A 20,105-nucleotide genomic window follows, 5' to 3' on the forward strand; every position below is an offset into this window, starting at 1 on the left:
TCAAAGGGATGCCCCTCGATTCTGAGGCTGTGCCTCTATGTTTGCCCCCTGCGTAAAGCAGTGCGAGGTACGAAATAAAGCAAACAAATTTCAACCGATCGTAATGATAGCGTCTGCCAGCTCCTCACGTCCAATTATTCATTCGACACACTCACTCTGAGCAGAAATAGGCGAGCAATATTCATATCAATCCCTTGCACCTGGAGTCAAGTGGCGTATATTTATTTAAATTGATCACATCTTGTCAGAAAACCTCGTGGACATGGCCATCAACTTTGGCTTTGTTATTTATTAGCAGAATTTAGGTGCTCACAATACAGAGAATTACATATGCAGGCAGGCATTAACATCACTGATGAAAAAGCTCAAAACTATCACTTTCAATATTGGACCCCCCCCCCCCACCCCGCACTGCCAGCACACTAACAACCTGAGATTCTGACAAGATTTGTCAAGGATAACTTGCCCTCTCCAATGAAAGAATTAACTCCTGTCTTCATTATCACATCTCCGATCCAATCAATTTCTAATCTGTTTTCCCTTCCCACCTCCACGCTGGCAGTCAACACTGTGACATTTAATTTAACACCAATGTGGTCCAAAGTCAAATCCCTAATTTAGCGGTTGATGGCTTATCTTCCAAATTATTTGCACATTAATGAAGAAAGGACGTTTCCATCAGAGGGAAGAATCTGTAATTTGCACAAGGCGTATGGCCAACCCTTCCGATCCAATTCAACCTTTTTCTTGCTCTCTCTGAGGTGCTGACTGACAGCTGCCCCAGAAGAGCTTCCGTGCTTGCCTCACCTGATAATGTGCCAGTGTGTTCAGCCGCTTCCAGTCATTCTCGATCTTCGTGGTGACATCCTCGTCCTGCAGGATCACGCGGGTCATTCTTCCCTGTCGCCATTCTGTCAGAAGGGGAGGGTCCCATCAGTGGGGAGGGGTATGGGAGTGTGGAGGGCATAAAGATGAGTGGAAAGTTAATAATGAGATAAAATTATTATTGCAGAGTGGCCGGGTATGGAAACACCAATGCTCTTGAACAGAGAAGTCTCCAAAAAGTAGTGGATACAGCCCAGTCCATCACAGGTAAAAGCCCTCCTCACCATTGAGCACATCTACAAGGAGCACTGTTGCAGGAAACCAGCATCCATTATCAGGAGCCCCCACCATCTAGGCCATGCTGTCCTCACTGCTGCCAACAGGACGGAGATACAGATGCCTTAGGTCCACACCACCAGGTTCAGGAATAGTTATTACCCCTCAACTATCAAGATCCTGAACCAGAGGAGGTAACTTCACTCACCTCAGTGCTGAACTGATTCCACAAACTATGGACTTACTTTCAAGCACTCTTCAGCTTGTGTTCTGAATAATTTATTCTTCTTTATTATTATAATTTTGTCTTTGCGCTTTTGTATTTGCACAATTCATTGTTTTTTGCACATCGGTTGTTTGTCCGTCTCTGTGTGCAGTTTTTCATTGATTCTATTGTGTTTCTTTGCATTTACTGTGAATGTCCTCAAGTAAATGAACCTCAGGGTTGCCTATGGTGACATGTATGAACATTCAACAGGAGGGAGAGGCTCAGTAAAAGAGCAAATCCCATTCTACCCTGAAGTGCAGATCAATGGGACTTGATTATCAAAAGTAAACAAGCACTTTGTGCACTTCAGGAGGAAGAAACAGCTACACAAATGGAAGGAAGAAATCTCTTTCAGCTTGGACAATGTCTCTAACTGGTTTCATTGACTCGCAATTGACGGTTGACCTACTTGGTCTGTAGAGGTCATTTGTAATGCCCAGCTCATTTCCTCAAGTATGCAGGTTAGACAGAGCCAAGCGGCTACTACCGTCTTTTAAGATGAGCACTTGATTTTCTTTCTACCCTATTCAATTTTCTGCAGAGTGAACAACAACTCAAGTTATGTCACTTCTCATGCTGCCCTAGTCCTTCTCTCAAACGCTCAGTCTTGCTGAGTTAACCGGGACGATGATTACACACATACAACACTGCTGTGTGTTCAGATTCTTTCATAGCCCTTGGCTCCACAGCCCCATCCAGCCCCACATTGCTCGGAAGTTTTCTAAGTTCCTTTAACTTTGGCCTCTTGATCAAATAAGATTTTAATTGCTCCACCACTGACAATGTAACCTTGGCTATTTTGCCCAGAGCTCTAAATTTCTCACACTTAAGTTTCTTTGCCTTATGATTCTCTATTCTTCTAAGTTCCTCCTTAAAATGTAACCTAATGGTCTGAACATTGATTTATTTAACTTCAGGTAATTTTTCTCCCTCTCCTTATTCACTTCTTCCATTTCCCACTCTGGCTTCTTACCTTTTCTCTTTTATCACCTCCCCCGGTACCACTCCTCCTTTCCTTTCTCCCATGGTCCACTCTCTTTTCCTATCAGATTCCTTCTCTTCCAGCTCTTTACTTTCCCCAGTTATCACCTCCCAGCTTCTTACTTCATCTCCCCTCCCCCACCCTTCATAAATCAAAGAATTCAGTACGTGTGATGGGATGTTACGTTGAAGTTGTATAAGACATTGATAAGGCCTAGTTTGGAATACTGTGTCCAGTTTTGGTCACCCACCTACAGAAAAGTTGTAAATAAGGTTGAAAGAGTACAGAGAAAATATAAAAGGACGTTCCCAGGTTTGGAGGAGCTGAGTTATAAGGAAAGATTGACTAGGTTAGGAACGTACAACATTGAGGGGAGATTTGATAGAGGTATACAAAATTATGAGGGGGTAAACGCAAGCAGACTTTTTCCACTTGAGGTTGGGTGAGACTACAACTAGATGTCATGGGTTAAGGATGAAAGTTGAAAGGCTTAAGGGGAATATGAGGGGAAACTTCTTCACTTAGAGGGTCAGGTCCGTGTGTAAAGAGCTGCCAGTGCAACTGGTGCATGTAAGCGCAATTTCAGCATTTAAGGTAAGTGTGGATATGTACATGGAAGGAAGGGGTACGGAGGGCTATGGTTCTGGTGCAAATTGCCGGGCAAAGGCAGTTTAAATGGATCGGCGTGAACTAGATGGGCTGAAGTGCCTGTTTCTGTGTTGTACTTTTCTCTGGCTCTATCACCCATCTACCTTCCCCCTCACTTGGCTGCACCTTTCACCTGCCAACTTGTCCTCCTTCCCCTCCCTCCACCTACTTATTCTGGCTTCTTCCCACTTCCTTTCTAGTCCTGATGAAGAGTCTTGGCCCAAAATGTCAACTGTTTAAATGTCAGCTGTTTATTCCTCTCCACAGACACTGCCTAAGCTGCTGAGTTCCTCCAGTCTTCTGTGTATGTTACTCCATCCCATGCCAAGTTTTTGTCTTCTTTCCTAACGTCTCTTTAAATAGCCAGCATCAGATATTGTTTGGTTGTATTTCTTTGAGGCACTGGTATTTTTTTACCATGTTAAAGGCACTATTTAAATGTACACAGTATAGGACATGCATATGAACACGGATGCACTAATTTTCTGGCTTTATTGAAGTACTAGAGGTTAGGACCGCAGGCAGATATGAGGATGGGACAAGGACACTGTGACCAATTGGGAATGATAATTTTCTACAGACCAGAAACTGAAGCTGGGATCCTGCTGGACTTCCCTGCTCAACTCCACACTGGGGAATACATTTATCAGCTGAGGTCATTGGTCAACTGAGAATAGATTCTCTTAATCAGAACTCTAATTGGACATGTTCTCTTCTTCCCTTTGCCATCAGCCTGAAGGCAAAAACCACCAACCATGCTCACGGACAGCTTCTACCCCACTGTTATCAGACCCTTGAATGGACATCTTGTACACTGAGATGGTCTCCTAACCACACAATCTACCTTGTTATGATTTTGCATTTTATTGCACCTTCTTTATTTTAGTTGTTATTTTCAATTCGCAATAAGGTGTGATAACAGGCCCACCTGGCCCCAGAGCTCACGCTGCCCAGTTACAACCATATGACCAACTAACCCACCGATTTGTAGTATTTAGAATGTGGGAGGAAACCGAAACACCCACACGGTCACAGGGAGAATGAACAAACACCTTAAATGGACTCCTTACAGGATCGCTGGCACAATAAAGTGTTATGGCAACCGCAACACTACCATGGCCCATATTCTAGCTCAAAACACAACAGTATGTAACAATACCAACAGTATGTAAGACAAGCTTTTCACTGTATCTTGGTACCTGTGACAATAGTAAACCAATAATAATAATAATAATAAAAAAACAGGTGTCACAAGTCAAACAAAGTTTGTGAACACAAAAACATGGAATATTTTTCTGTTTTTCGTTCCCACAAGAAGGTGCAGTGATTTTAATTGGCTGGGTTGCTACTGCTGCCTGCTTTATCCTTTCCTGCTACACCGATTCCCAAATTCCCGATCACATTTGCACAATGTGTGAGGTGTAGTGGGGAGCGACCTCACCCAGATTGTGAGTCCCACTCCAGAGACACCTTCACAGAAACTCTGGAGCAGCCCTGAGGGTGATCCAGACCTTTCTATTTGAGTTAATTGGATCTTGCAGGAAGCATCTATGTTTTTGTTATTAATGCCAACCTGTTTATTTTAAAATGTGGTGTAATCTGTGGCTTGGAAAGGCCAAATACCTATGAAATCTCTGGCAGGAGTTCAAGCCGATAATCCCAACATGGAAACCCAGAGATAGAGCGTGAGCCAGGTCAGACAACTGTGCCAAATTTAATGGCTGCGTCTACACTACCTTGGCACACTGCTCTGGTCAAACTCTTTGGGGAGATTAACAAATGAGTGAGGGATTGTGATTGTGATTGTGATTGGATTTTCCATGTGACTGTGAATGGCAATACCAACATTTATTGCCTATCCCTAATTCCCCTTAAGTAAGGCTGCAGTTAAGTTTAACCACACTGGTGGGTCCGGAATCACCTCCAGAGCAAGCTGGGTGAGTTTGGTGAAGGACATTAATGAACCAGATGGGTTTCGATCGTGGCACAGCTGTTTCCCGGTTATGATTACTGAACATTTTCTTCGTAATTCCTGATTTATTTAATTACTTGAATGTAAATTCCCCAGCTGTCATGGTGGGATTCATGGGGGAGGAGCAGCAGAAAGTCTGATATCTATGCCAGTATTTTGTCAGCTCCTTGTAAATACATTTGAAGAGTGCCCTTCCGCCGTCCCAAAATCTCATACAGTTGACAAAGTGCGTTTATACTGGTGGAGACAGTTCCTGAGCAACAAAATGTCACAGAAAGAGCGGGAAATATCTCAGACTACCAGAAATCTTTCCCTGTGTCTAGAAGACAGAAACTTTTCCTTCGCTAAAGAAGGTGACATACACCATTAAGGACCCTCACCATCCAGGACAGATCTTCTACTCATTACTACCATGAGGGAGGAGGTACAGGAGCCTGAGGACGCACACACAACATCAGAATCAGGATTAATATCACTGATGTACATCGTGAAATTTGTAATTTTGTGGCAGCAGTACAGTGCAAGACATATAAAAACAAAAAAATTACAATAAGAAATAAATATAAAAAATATTAAATTAAGTAAGTAGTGCCCAAAAAGAGCAAAAGTACTGAGGTCGTGTTCATGGGATAGTTCCTTGTCCGTTCAGAAATCGATGGGGGGGAAGAAGCTGTTCCTTAAACGTTCAGTGTGTCTCTTCAAACCCCTCTGTACCAGACTGTGATGCGTCGGGTTAAAATGCTCCACACAAAGTTTTAGGAACACCATCAGATTTCTGAACTGTTCATGAACCCAAGAAAACACTACCTCAGTATTTTGCTCTCTTTTTTTCACTACTTATTTTTATATATTTCTGATCGTAACCTGTAGTAATTTTGTATGCATTGTGCTGCACTGCTGCCACAAAACATTTCAGGACACGTCAGTGATAATAAATCGGGTTCTGATTCTGAAAAGCACTCACAGCCTGGGTTTCATATTTCATCTGAAACACAGTATTTCTGACACAGCAGCACTCCCTCGGTACACGCCCTGCCCAGCTGGTGAATGTCTGACTTATGCACACCCCATACATGCAAACAAGCGTCTGGTAGATTGGCAGGATGGTTCTGCCAGCTGCAGACATCTTCTGCCATGTGGAAAATCAGTTTTTGGCCACAGTTCTGAATTGCCAAGTCACAAGCAGAACACAGGAAACTGAGAAGGACCTGCACTGCACTGGAAACGCCCGTCTGGATTTCCAGAGTTCAAAGTTCAATGTAACTTCATAATCAAACTACATATATGTCACCATATACAACCCTGAGATACATTTCCTTGCAGGCATACACAGTGAATCCAAAAAATACAACAGAATCAATGAAAGACCGCAGCCAACAGGACAAACAAGCAATCGGGGGGACCTGACAGAGGTATTTAAAATTATGAGAGGGATAGAGTTGACGTGGATAGGCTTTTTCCATTGAGAGTAGGGGAGATTCAAACAAGAGGACATGAGTTGAGTGTTAAGGGGCAAAAGTTTAAGGGTAACACGAGGGGGAATTTCTTTACTCAGAGAGTGGTAGCTGTGTGGAATGAGCTTCCAGTAGAAGTGGTAGAGGCAGGTTCGGTATTGTCATTTAAAGTAAAATTGGATAGGTATATGGACAAGTAAGGAATGGAGGGTTATGGGCTGAGTGCAGGTCAGTGGGACTGGGTGAGAGTAAGTGTTCGGCATGGACTAGAAGGGCCGAGATGGCCTGTTTCCGTGCTGTAATTGTTATATGGTTAATGGGCATAAGACAACAAACTGTGCAAATACAGAAGAAAAAATAATAATAAATAAATAAGCAGTAAATATCAAGAATATGAGATAAAGAGTCCTTGAAAGTGAGTTCATAGGTATCAGGCTCTTGAGCTGAGCTGAAATTCCTCATTCTATATTTCTCTCAACTTACACTGATATGATGTTTATATTTGTTGATTTAGTCATGCAAATTATGCATAATTGAAGTTGATATTAATTATATTTGTCATGTTTGTAATGTATTGCGCTACAGTAGCAAAAAGCTGATTTTCATGGCATTTATGCCCTGGGTAAGTCTACCCATGAGCAGAATAGTATTTGAACTCGAGCAAGAGTTGGTAACCCAGCTACGCAGTCCTCACCGACCATTCAATATGATTGTGGCTGATTTACCCCAGGCTCAACTCTTTTTCTGCACCAGATCCCCATGGTGCTCAATTCCCTGATTTTTCAAAAAATTATCAAGTTTCTCTCTAAATGCCCCCAGTTGTCTAAATCTCCATATGCCCCCCCCCCCCCCACACTCCCTCCCTCATGATTCCAGGGATTCACCAGACTCAAAGCTGCCACAAACAACAACGTTGCCTGCAGCCAACTAGCAGGACAGTGGCTGGTGTTAAAGGTTCACTTGTTCTCAGTGACAATCCTCACCTAAGTCCATATCAGCGGCTTTTGGTCGATGAGAGCAGGGTAAATTCTTGAAGATGGCATCTAAGATCTTTTCCTTGACCTGGGTGATGGTGTCACAGTTGAGAGTCTTGGTGCAAATCTCAGGACTATTCTCATTGACTGGATTCACACAATTCAAAACCTAAAGAGACATAAAACAAATGATATTAGAAGAGGAATTGCAAATGGTAAGATACAGACTGGACAGTTTATTATTTCATCCCTGGGTATTGGTTCATTATAAGGCCAAAAGATTCACCCTATTGAATCTGTTCCACCATTTGATTATAGGTGGTTTATTAACCCTCTCAAATCCATTCTCTTGCCTTCTGCCCATAAACTTTGACACTTCTACCAATCCAGTACCTATCAACTTCACTTTAAATATACCCGAAGACTTGGCCTTCACAACTGTCTGTAGCAATAAATTCCACAGATACTTCACGTACTGGCTAAAGAAAAGCCTTTTCATCTCTGTTCTAAAGGACATCCTTCTATTCTAAGGCTGTGCCCTCTGGTCCTAGACTCTCTCACTACTGGAAACATCCTCTCCACATCCACCCTGTTGAGGCCTTTTCAATATTCGATAGGTTTCAATGAGATCCCTCCATTATTCTTCTAAACTCCAGCCAGTACAGGGCCAGGGTCATCAAAGGCTTCCCATATGTTAACCCTTTTGTTCCCAGGATCATTATCACACGTACTGAAATACAGTAAAAAGCTTTATTGACTACATGGAATGCAGAGAGATTGTTTCACACCTGAAGGCAGTGATACGGAAAAGAGAATGCAGAATAAGATGTTACAGAGAAAGTGCAGTGAAGATAGACATTATTAACAGGACCAGAGTTATGATGCATTGAAGATAATAGGTCTTTAAAAATGATCTGTGTCTGTCACATATAAATTGAAACATTGAAACACAGCAAAATGCATCATTTACGTCAACGACAAACACAGCCTGAGATATGCTGGGGGCAGCCCGCAAATGCTTCTGGCATCAACATAGCATGCCCAGAACTCACGACCCCTAACCCATACGCCTTTGGAATATGGAGGGAAACTGGAGCACCTGGAAGAATTCCACATGGTAATGGGGAGAAGGAACAAATTCCTTACAGATAGCGGTGTGAATTGAACCCAGAAACAATCACTGGGTCTACAAAGTGTTATGCTAACCGCTTGGCCACCAGGTCGCTCTGTTCCACTGGCTTTTAAGGTGACAGTGTGCCAACTTTGAGAGCCACTGCACTCTTTCTGGAGAGTGTTGTTCCTTTAAGCGCCTTGTGGCATATCGGTCATCAATCTTGCCGCTTCTTTAGCATTTCTGTCTGTGTTTTATGAGGTTGAGTTGTTAGGTCAACACTCAACTCAGCACAGATAGAAAGCATGCAAGGAGCCGGCCTGATACGAACCCCGGACCACTTGCCTTGAAGTCCAATGTGGATGCCACTTCACCAACAGTCGGCTCCACATCAAACTTAAGTGACTATATTTAGAACTTTGTCAAACACAAGGAAATCTGCAGATGCTGGAAATTCAAACAACACACACAAAATGCTGGTGGAACAGCATTTTGTGTGTGCTGTTAGAACTCTGTCATCTATTTTCAGGTCAGCATGGCCTTTGACCTGGAAGGTTATGGTTCAAGTCCCTGCTAGCCTTGTCCTTCTAGGTGATGGAAAAAGAGGACCTTAACATGTTGCTGAGAAAGCTTTGGTGAGTTTCTGCAGTCCACCTGGTGGATGATACACCCTGTAGTCACGGATCTTCAGAAGACATTAGGTGGGCGCTGAATTTCCTAAACTTGTGTTAAAAATTTACTTCATGCAGCAGACAATTCATCGACTTTAGTTACAGGTGCTGGCTGCGGAAACAAGCTCACAGCTGGAGATGGATGAGAGGCAACAGGCAGATGGTCACAGAGGCATCTTGCAAGGCAAACAGGAGGGGTGAGACAGACTGACGCAGATGGGAGGAGAGCGGGGTGGACAATGTGACGAAAGAGCTGCAAGTTTACACCAGAATTAAATAGGATAGATCCAATAAAGGTCCCAGCTGCTTATAGGTAAGATATCAATAGGATCAAAAGAGTACAGAGAAAATTCACAAGGATGTTGCCAGGACTTGAGGACCTGAGTGATAGGGGAATTTTGAATATGTTTTAACTTTATTTCTGAGCACATAGGAGAATGAAGGGAGATTTGATAGAGGTATATAAAATTACGAGGGGTATAGATAAGTTTAAAGCAAGCAAGTTTTTTCCATCGAGTTTTGGTGGGACTACAACTAGAGTTCATGGGTTAAGGGTGAAAGGTGAAATGTTTGAGGACAACATGAGGGGGCACTTCTTCACTCAGAGGGTGGTGAGAGTGTGGCAAAGTAATAGCTTGTCATGGATTAAATGGGTCAATGGGCCTTTTTCTGTGTTGTAGTATTCTATGACTCTGAAGTGTGTAAAGGGAAAATCCAAGGAAATGGGTAGTGAGAAAAAAAATTATGGGAAAGTGGAACTGTGAGTTACTAGGAGAGAAAATGTCAAAGGACACACACACACACTAGTTAAATCTGTCATATACATGATCCACTCACATTACTGCTGTGCTTTTGCAAAACATATTAACCCTCTTTTGTGATGGTCCAAAGCAAATTGATTGTGCTACCAGGAAAGCTATTAAATAAAAGCCATTTCATTATCAATGGCATATTTCCTCCTTTCTTTCTTTACTTATTTATCGAAGTACATCAAGATATAGGCCCTTTGGCCCTTCCAGCCATGCCACCCAGCAACCCCCGATCGCGGGACAATTTACAATGACTAATTAACTGCCAACCAGTACGTCTTTGGACTGTGGGAGAAAATCGGAGCACCCGGTGGAAATCCATGCATTCCACAGGGAAATGTCTATACTCCTTACGGATGACATCAGGATTGAACTCAGAACTCTAATACCCCAGGCTGTAATAGTGTCGCGCTAACCACGAGGCTACAGCGGTGCCTCGGCAGATTTCTACTCTGCGCCTCCCCTCTCTCCTCCTCTCCCCAGCAGCACAACTAATGAGCTGGCAAGAGCTGCCAGACATGGTCGGGGTAACAACCAAGCTGCCAGATCTTATTTCACTTACCAGATCAGGCTTCCAGTTTTCAGTCAAGTGCCTCTCAGTGTCTGGACATGTGTTTGTGCCCATGCCAGCATGACGTGGCGATGCCTGCCAGAGCAACCAGTCTCATCTGATGTGCTTCACGAACAGCAGGTCAACGCTTGCCCACTGCAAGAGCACTTGTTCCTTGCCAGGCTGCACTAAGCTAAGTCGTAAGCCAGGTCTCACCAACAGTGATGCTGCACCTTAACCAGAGAAGCAAACTAGAGCACAGCCTTCACAGTGTAAAGGATGTTGTGTGAGCAGGGAATGCAGCAGAAAGAAAAACACGACCAGGGAGGGAACGATGCACAGGTAATCCAAACAAACTCTGAACAAGAGCTTCGGTCAATCCAGAGTAACACACACAGAGTGCTGGAGGAACTCAGCAGATCAGGCAGCATCAATGGCGAGGAATAAAGGGTCGGCATTTTGAGACGAGACCTTTCATCAGGACTCATGGAAACAATGACTCTTGATTCCTTTCCATAGATGCTGCTTGACCTGCTGAATTCCTCCAGCATTTAAAATGTGACCCTACTGTCTTTTGTCTTTATCTGTCATGGCGTAGATGGGGCCAGTCAGGTTGTCTTGCATGTGTTAGTTCTTTGAAAGTGTATCCATCTAGTCTTATCCAACTGCTCTTTAGACCATAAGACCATACGGCCATAAGCAGAGTTAGGCCATTCAGCCCATCGAGTCTGTTCCACCATGGCTAACTTATTATTCCTCTTTATTTTGTTTTGTTTGTTTAAAAATAAATCAGCCAGGATGGAAAGGTGGGGCAGACTTGATGGGCTGAATAGCCTAATTCTGTTCCTATGTCTTGTGGTCTTATCCATGTGTATAGTCATTAAAACAAAAAGAGCACAAAATAAATGAGGATTTCCCTTTGATTAACTGCTCTGCTCAAGACTATGGAGAGGTGTGGCCACAATATCAAGAAAACCAGCCTCCTCTCCATGGACTTTGTCTACAATCTATGGAGACGTCCTCTCGCAGATCAAACATTCTCCCTTCTCCCTCTCAGCAGGTGGAAGGTACAAAAGCTTAAAAAACTTGAAAAAATGCATCAGCGGGCTCAAGGGCAGGTTCAATCTCGTGGTTATAAACTCTTGAATAGATCTCTTTTACGTTAAAGTTCAAATACTGACCTCACAACTACATTTTCATGGTCCTTTCAACTTACTGTCTACCTGCACCGACCTCCTCTGTAACTGTAGCACTGGATTCTGCATCCTGTTACTGATTTTCCCTGTATACACTTGTATATATGCTTTTTAAATATTTGCTTGCAAAACTAAACATCACACTGTATCTCAGTACATGGGACAATAAAAAATGAACACCATTGCTAAATGTCTGTGCTGGTGGTGTAGTGGCATCTGCACCAGACTTTGGAGCGAGAGGTCCCGGTTCAAACCCAGTCGGATCCTTGCACAAGTTCCACCCGTGCTGGGTTGAGCATCAAGCAACTCGGCCTTGTAAAACAGACAAACAAGGATGCCACCCAATATGCCAAATTGGCACGGGGAGGAGTGATGCCAAAGATGTGATTATAAGTTGTTCACAAGTGAATTAAAACGAGAGTTCAAGGAAAACATTTTCCTGCAGGTCAAGGGATATCAGTGACTAATGAGGTCACATGGTGTTGATAGAGAACTGAAAAGAAGAGGCCCTACAGGAGTTCATGAAGAGTAGGCATTTCTTTAAAAAAAGCAATTAGGAGAGTGAAAGAACATTGGCAGTTGAGATAGATAAGGTGGTTAAAAAGGCATATTGGATAATAGCATTCATTAGGCAAGGTACTGAATACAAGAACAGCGAAGTTACTGTACAGTTATATAAAGCATTAATTAGTTAACAGTGGGAATCCTGATGAATCTATTCTGCCCTCTCATCACTGTTCTGGCTGTGACACTATGGGAACGATATTATTGCAAAGAAGATGCTTCCAGAGATGGTGCAGGAGAAGACAGGTTTCTTTACCAGGCAACAGAAGAGGTTGAGGGAGAGCTAACTAAAGTATGGGAAATTATGATAGGGTGGACAGTGAGAAACGTTCCCTTGCATAGAGGAGTCTGTGATCACAGGCCACAGGATTAAAGCAAAGGGTAGAACATTTTGAGGAAGAAATTGGCTGTGTCTTCGAATCTGGAACACACTGTCTGAGAGGGCAGTGGGATCAGCTGCTCCCACAAGAGTTAAGGGGCGTTTAAATGACAGACCCTCACCATCCAAGAGCTCTCTTTGCACTACTTCTTGCTCTCTTTTTGCACTATGCATTTACTCTGATATTTTAATATATATATTGAATATTGTAATTTATATGCTTTTTATATACTGCACTGTACTGTTGCTGCAAAACATCGAGTTTCACGACATGTGTCAGTGATATAAAACCTGATTCTGATTCTGAGATGCATGCGCTTCTCATTACTGCCTCCGAGGAGAAGGTAAAAGGGCCTGGAGACTACCTTGTTAGGAGGTTGAAGAGATTTGGTATGTCAACAAAGACTCCTGACTAGTTTCTATCGATGCCTGGTGGAGCACCTTTTGAATGGATGAATCACAGGCTGGTATGGAGGCTGCAATGAGTACAATCACAAAGGTCTGCAGAGGATTGTAGACACAGCCAGGTCCATTACGGGTAAAACCTACTGCAGCATCGAGGACATTCTCAAGAAGTGTTGCCTGAAGAAGATGGCATCCATTATGAAAGAGCCTCACCATCTGGGACATTCCCTCTTCTCATTACCACCAGGAGAAGAAGCCTTTCCTGAATCATTGTCTGAAGATCCACATTCATCGTTTCGGAAACAGCACGTACCCCTCCACCATCAGATTTCCGAATGGGCTGGGAACATCACATCATTATTCCTGTTTTGCACTTTTTTTTGTAACTTAAAGTAACTTTTCTCAGTCTTGCACTGTACAACTGTTACAAAAAGAAACAAATTTCACAACAATAACGCACAAAATGCTGGAGGAAATCAACAGGTCAGGCAGCATGTATGGAGAGGAAAAAACAGTCAACGTTTCAGGCTGAGAACGTTCACCAAGATTGGACCAAAACGTCGACTACTTATTCCTTTCCATAGATGCTGTCAGACCTGCTGTGTTCCTCCAGCATTTTGTGTGTGTGTTACTCTGAATTTTCAGCATCTGCAGAATCTCTTTTGTGCTTAAAATATCATGGCACACGACAGTGATAATAATAATTTTTCCTTCTGGTGAACAAATCTCCCCCCATCCCTATTCCTCACTCTGAACTTCACTTCTTCTCACCTGTGTATCACCTTGACCTGAGTCCCCTCCTCTTTCCCTTTCACACATTGTCCACCCTCCTCTCCTATCAGATTCTTTCTTCTCCAGCCCTTGACCTTTCCCGTGACACCTGGCTTCACCTATCACCTTCCAGCTAGCCTGTTTCCCCTCCCGCCCAACTTTTTATTCTGGCAACATCCCCCTTCCTCCTCAGTCCTGATGAAGGGTCTTGGCCCAAAACATTGACTGTTTATTCATTTCTATGGGTGCTACCCGCCCTGCTGGGTTCCTCCAGAGTTTTGTGTGTGTTGCTCTGGATTCCCGGCGTCTGTAGTCTTTGTTGATAATGAACCTCATTCTGATTCTGGTTCATTTGAAACACTATGGCATGAAAGACTACAGATGAGGGAAAGTAGATTAGTATCTGTTGGTAGTTAAGGATTAGCAGGTATATGATGGGCTGAAGGGCCTATTTCAGTGCCGTATAACTCTATTTGCAGTAATAACAGCAATCTGCAAATCACCAATCCTCAACCATAAACGGAGTCATTACATTTCAAAAGGATAAAATCTGAAGCAACATTTGTCAACAGGATGCATTATTCAGTCAGGTGTTAATTAAATTGTCAACTGCAAAGCATGGCACTTCATTATCTGAGATATTACAGATCCCCAAATCCCTTCCCTTCCCAACACCATCCCCCATCCTCACACCTCCAAACCCAACACTCCCTCCCATTCAATTTGCATGACAAAGCACGAAGGCAGCAGAAGATGTAGCTCAGATAGGCGCCTCATCTGAGAGTGCAAACGTTCTAGTTCCTTTGTAAATTGAGGAACAGATGAACTTTGCAAGCCTGCTGCTTTGTGCATGTGTGCAAGCTGCCTTCCTCTGACAAATTTATGGAGTTGCCTTTGAAAAACACGAAGGGAACAAGCCCATGGAGCATGTGAATCAAACAGCAACTCTGGAACTAATGAAGTTACACAAAGGGTCTGGGTAGTTGATTTAGTGCATGGATTCCAAGTTTTAATCCCTTCTAATTAGTCTCCTGTCCTCGACTCTGACTCTTAAATTGTTTGCAAACCATTATTACTCAAGCCTTTTTGTTCTGCCAGTCTAAGCCAGCGCCACCTTAAACTGGAGTCGGAGTCCGCCACGGGGCCAGACTGAAAAGGTCAGGATGTGGGGGCCACAGGCGAATGTTCAGCTCGCTGCTCGGTGAGGTTTACTTGTGTCTGCAACTAACGGGCTCCTGGCTTTGTGGCTGTGGACTCACTTTCATGAACTTAGTTCTGAATGTTGTTTGTTTACTGTTATTGTTTGCATGATTTTTTTCCCCACACATTGGGTGTTTGATGGTCTTTTTATAATGGGCTCCATTGGGTTTCTTCGTTTTATGGCCTCCTGTAAGTAGATGAATCCCAAGGTTGTAGATGGTATACATACTTTGATAATAAATGTACTTTGAACTTTGGTAGAACAAAAGGTAGGATCTGACTCACTGTCAGAGTCATCTCACTAAACTTTTGCTCAAAAAATCATGGGATTAATGTGCCAGACCTGAGAAACAAGAATCTGGGCAGTGTCTCCTGGCCTGGACCACTGTCACTTTGACAATGCGTTAAAACCCGAGCCCTCGTCAGCCATTTCATGATAGGTCCTGGGGCACAAGGAGGAGCATTGGATTTCCCTGGTGCTTGGGCAGTGCTGCGGATGCTGGCTATGTTGGTGCTGGAATACGTGGTGACATCTGTGGGCTACTCCCAGTACATCCTTGGTTGTGTGGGTTAACACAAACAACACTTCTCACTGTATGCTTTAATGTACACAAGACAAATAAGTTTGAACTTTGAATCTTGAAAGGTCACTAAATTAAGACAGATATCTGAGAGAGCATTTTTGTGGACCAAGTTCTCAGGTCATTGTAGCTCATTCACAGTTCCGACACTTGATTATTTGCTCATCAGCCATCGCCCCAATGCACTCCTTAAAAAATTCTCACACTTGTATACAAAGCTCTCCATGCTTTTGTCCCTAATTATCTCAGTACTCTCTTCTACATCTGAAAATATCCAAGTTTCTTTAATCAGCCCCTTAATTAATCCTAAATTTAACTGCTCTAAACACAAAAGATGCTGGGAATCCACAGCAACACACACAAGATGCTGGAGGAACTCAGCAGGCCAGGCAGCATCTAGGGAGAGGAATAAATAGTCGTGTGTTGTGGGCCTGAATGAAGATGAAGGAGGAGGTGAATGGGCAAGTGTAGCTCTTCTGCCACCTGCAGGGGTAAGTGCCAGGAAGGAGATTAGTGAGAAGGGATGAGTAGAAAAGGGATCATGGAGGGAAGGATCGCTGTGGAAAGCGGAGAGAAGGGGGCAAGGTAAAGATATGTTTGGTGCTAGGGTCCCATCAAAGATGGCAGAAATTGAGGAGAATGATATGTTGGATGCAGAGGCTCCTGGGGTGATTGGTGAGGACAAGAGGAACTCTAATTCATTAAGGTAGTGGGAAGATGAGCTGAGCGTGGTGTCTGGGGAATGGAGGAGATGTGGGTGAGGGCAGCATCAATGGTGAAGGAATAATATATATATTATATACAATATAAGTTATCTTGTTTCTCTGCAGGTGAATACAAACTCGACATATGATTGAGTGAAAGACATCAGGGATATTACAGAGAATTACCAAGGGCACAATAGATGGGGGAAATCAAAGAAAAACTGCAGATGCAGGAAATCCAAAATAAAAACTGAAAATGCTGGACACTGTCACAGGTCGGGTCGTATCTATGGAGATCTTCCTTTCTGAAGGAGATAGTCTTGTGTAATGGAAAGTAAGAAATTCCCCATTCTGGCTCCCCTCTCACCTCTTTGTTTCTTCTCACATGCCTAACATCTCACTTGGTAGCCATCCTTCCCTTTTTTCCAAGATCTACCGTCCTCTCCTATCAGATTCCTTCTTCTTCAGCTCCTTAGCTTTTCCACTGATCACCTCCCAGCTATCCCCTTCCCACCCACTCTCCTTGCCCCTCACGTGGTCTATACCTACCAGATTGTTCTCCCTTCTCTTCCTCACCTTCATATTCTGGCTTCTGCCTGCTTCTTTCCAGTCCTGATGAAGGGTCTCAGACCAGAACAGCGACTGCTTACTCCTCCCCATAGATGCCACCTGACCTGCTGAGTTCCTCCAGCGTTTGGTGCCTGTTGCACAGATATTGCTCTTTCGGCACCTGATTGTTGTTGTTGTTCCTTTCCGCGCCTTGTGGTGCATCGAGCCGTTTTTTTAATCGGTTTTTCACAAAGCCTAGTTGAAAGCTCGATGCTCGACCCAGCATGGATGGAAAGCGTGCAAGCAGCCCGCCAGGTCTGAACCGGGACCACTTGCTCAAAGTCCGGTGCCGGTGCCACGACACCACTGGTCGTACCTGACATGTGCCTAAAAAGCTCCAGGGAAAATGTTCCAAGTTCTTTTTTTAATTATGAAACACTTGATGTTTTATCTAAAGCTAGGCTTGGAAAAAGTACAGCACAACAGATTATTTCACAAAGACTAGAACCTCCATCATATTGGCAATAGCTGGACTAGACCATCAATGAGATGAGTGTTTGTCATCCTCTTTTGTATGGTGTCAGCTATCAACTTTCAAATCTCAGAGCTATTGTCAATTATTATTGCTCAACGTGTGGATTCCATCGAGCCTGTCTCTTGAATTGCAAAGACTGCAGCTTTCAATTAAATGGCGGGCACCGTATTCATACAGGCTGTTTGAGATACTCATTTTGTAAAGTGCTACTGTGAAGAACAGTGTCCAGATCTCAGATTATTCAGTCTGACCACAGTTTCTCTGTCAAGGTCACATCCACTGTGAGCCGTGCTCAGTGCTGTAATTAAACACTGCAGGAATAAGACCAAGGCTTTCTCCAGATATTGACCCACACATTTGTTACCCTCTGGTTTGTTCAGAGTTACCAGACTCTTCCTTTTGCAGACCAACTAAAGGCTTAATACTTTCATATTTCTTTTGCCTCCTCTTGCTTAGAATTTTGGAGATCAATTTTATTTGGTGCACTGTCGGGATTCATCATGGTTTGGCACGGGAGCTGCTCTGTGGACTCAGCTCAGCACCTCGCAGCAACCTGCCTCTCCCTCTCCCTGCCACTCACTCCCTCAGTGAAGCAGCCAGCAGAATCAATGCCCCCACTCACCCCAGCCATTTTCTCTTCTCTCTTCCAACAAGCAGACAATACAAAAGCCTGAAAGCATGTATGACCACCCGGCCCAAGGACAGTTCCTATCCCACTGTTATCAGACTCTTAAACAGACAGACTTGTTATGATCTTACACATTATCGCTTATCTACACTGCAGTTTTTACACCTTATTCTGCTTTGCTATTGGTTTATTTATTTGATCTGATTTACTCAGTATGAACAACATGCAACTTGGTACATAGAACCTCGTTATGACTTTGCACCTAATTGTTTACCAGAACTATAATTTCTCTGTACCTATTACACTTCATTCTGCATCCTGTTATTGTTTTACCTTGTTCTACCTCAATGCACTGTGCAATGATTTGATCTGTATGAATGGTATGCAAGGCACGCTTTGCACTGTATCTCGGCACATGTGACAATAATAAATCAATTCCAATTGCGATAAAGTAAGTGACTGCATCATCTCTCACCTTCGCTTCCAGCAACGGTGTTAGAATCTGACATCTGATGTCACTTGAGCTGATGCCCAAGCATAAAGAACGTGTTTAAGCTGTGTAACCCATTATGAGTCTCAGTGCACTGTTATGTACAATATTCTGTTTACTTCTGCAGTGAACTCTGCACCAGACAGGAGCACAATCTGGCAAGTGTAGTTCTTCTGTAAACTTGAACTCAAAGTCAAAGTTCAAAGATCAAAGTACTTTTATTATTAATGTATGTATACTATATACAACCTTGAGAATCATCTCCTTACACACACTTAAAATAAAGACACCCAATAAACCGATTTAAAAAAAAATCAGAATCAGATTTAATATCACCAGCATATGTTGTAAAATTTGTTAACTGTCAAACAAAAAAAGAACAAATTGTGCAAACAATAAAAATAAGCAAATGCATTCGGAATTAAAGATCTAACCTGGGCCCAACGTTTCGATGCAGCTACAAAGAAGGCACAAGAGCTGCTCTATCTCATTAGGAGTTTGAGAACATTTGGTATGTCTCCAAAACACAAAAATTTCTACAGATATACAGTAGAGAGCATTCTAACTGGCTGCATTGCCATCTGGTATGGGGGGGGGGGGAAGAAGGGGCTACTGCACAGGATTAAAGTAAGCTGCAGAGAGTTGTAAACTCAATCAGTTCCATCATGGAGCTGCCTCCGTAGTATCCAGGACATCTTCATAGAGCAATGCCTCAAAAAGGCAGCATCCGTCATAAGGACCCCCACCGCCCAGGTCATGCCCTCTCTCATTGTTACCAACAGGAAGGAGGTACAGAAGCCTGAAGGCACACACTCAGTGATTCAGGAACAGCTTCCCCTCTGCCATCCGATTTCTGAATGGAATTGAACCCTTGGACACTGTCTTACAACTTTGTATTTTTGCACAACTACTTTAATTTAACTACTTAATATCTATATATACTTAATGTAATTTAGCTTTTTCCTATATTATTATGTATTGCATTGTAGTGCTGCTGCAAAGACAACAGATTTCACAACACGTGCTGGTGATATTACACCTGTTTCTGATTCCGGACATGGACTTCACAGCCACAAAGCCAGTCATGACTGCAGCTATTACCATTATTAGTTACTCAGTCCCCCTTTCCATGCCTATTTGATGAGCAAATACTCCAAAAAGTTTGAAGTTCAAAGTACATTTACTATCAAAGTACAGATGATACTGAGATTCTGGTAGCATGGTGCGAAGACAATAACCTATCCCTCGATGTCAGCAAAATGAAGGAATTGGTTGTTGACTTCAGAAGGAGTAGTGGACTGCACGATCCCATCTACATCGGTGGTGCGCAGGTGGAACAGGTCAAAAGCTTTAAGTTTCTCGGGGTGAATATCACAAATGACCTGACTTGGTCTAAACAAGCAGAGTCCACTGCCAAGAAGGCTCACCAGCGCCTTTACTTCCTGAGAAAGCTGAAGAAATTTGGCCTGTCCCTAAAACCCTCACTAATATTTATATGTGCACCATAGAAAGCATTCTTCTAGGGTGCATCACAACCTGGTATGGAAGTTGTCCTGTCCAAGA

General features: G+C 43.2%; 1 protein-coding gene across 10 annotated transcripts in view; it reads right to left on the bottom strand.

The window, feature by feature from the left end:
* plxna4 (plexin A4) overlaps positions 1-20,105 on the bottom strand; it is a 712,781-nt gene that overhangs the window by 41,252 nt on the left and 651,424 nt on the right. For all 10 annotated transcript variants that reach the window (XM_073066781.1, XM_073066783.1, XM_073066775.1 and 7 more), the window contains exons 25-26: positions 7,409-7,568; positions 808-911 (exon numbers count right to left, since the gene is read on the bottom strand). In XM_073066781.1, coding sequence (XP_072922882.1) covers positions 808-911; positions 7,409-7,568 — 264 coding nt within the window. The remainder of the gene's footprint in view (positions 1-807; positions 912-7,408; positions 7,569-20,105) is intronic.

Source organism: Hemitrygon akajei, chromosome 14, assembly GCF_048418815.1.
Source record: "Hemitrygon akajei chromosome 14, sHemAka1.3, whole genome shotgun sequence".
Taxonomy (NCBI): Eukaryota; Metazoa; Chordata; class Chondrichthyes; order Myliobatiformes; family Dasyatidae; genus Hemitrygon; species Hemitrygon akajei.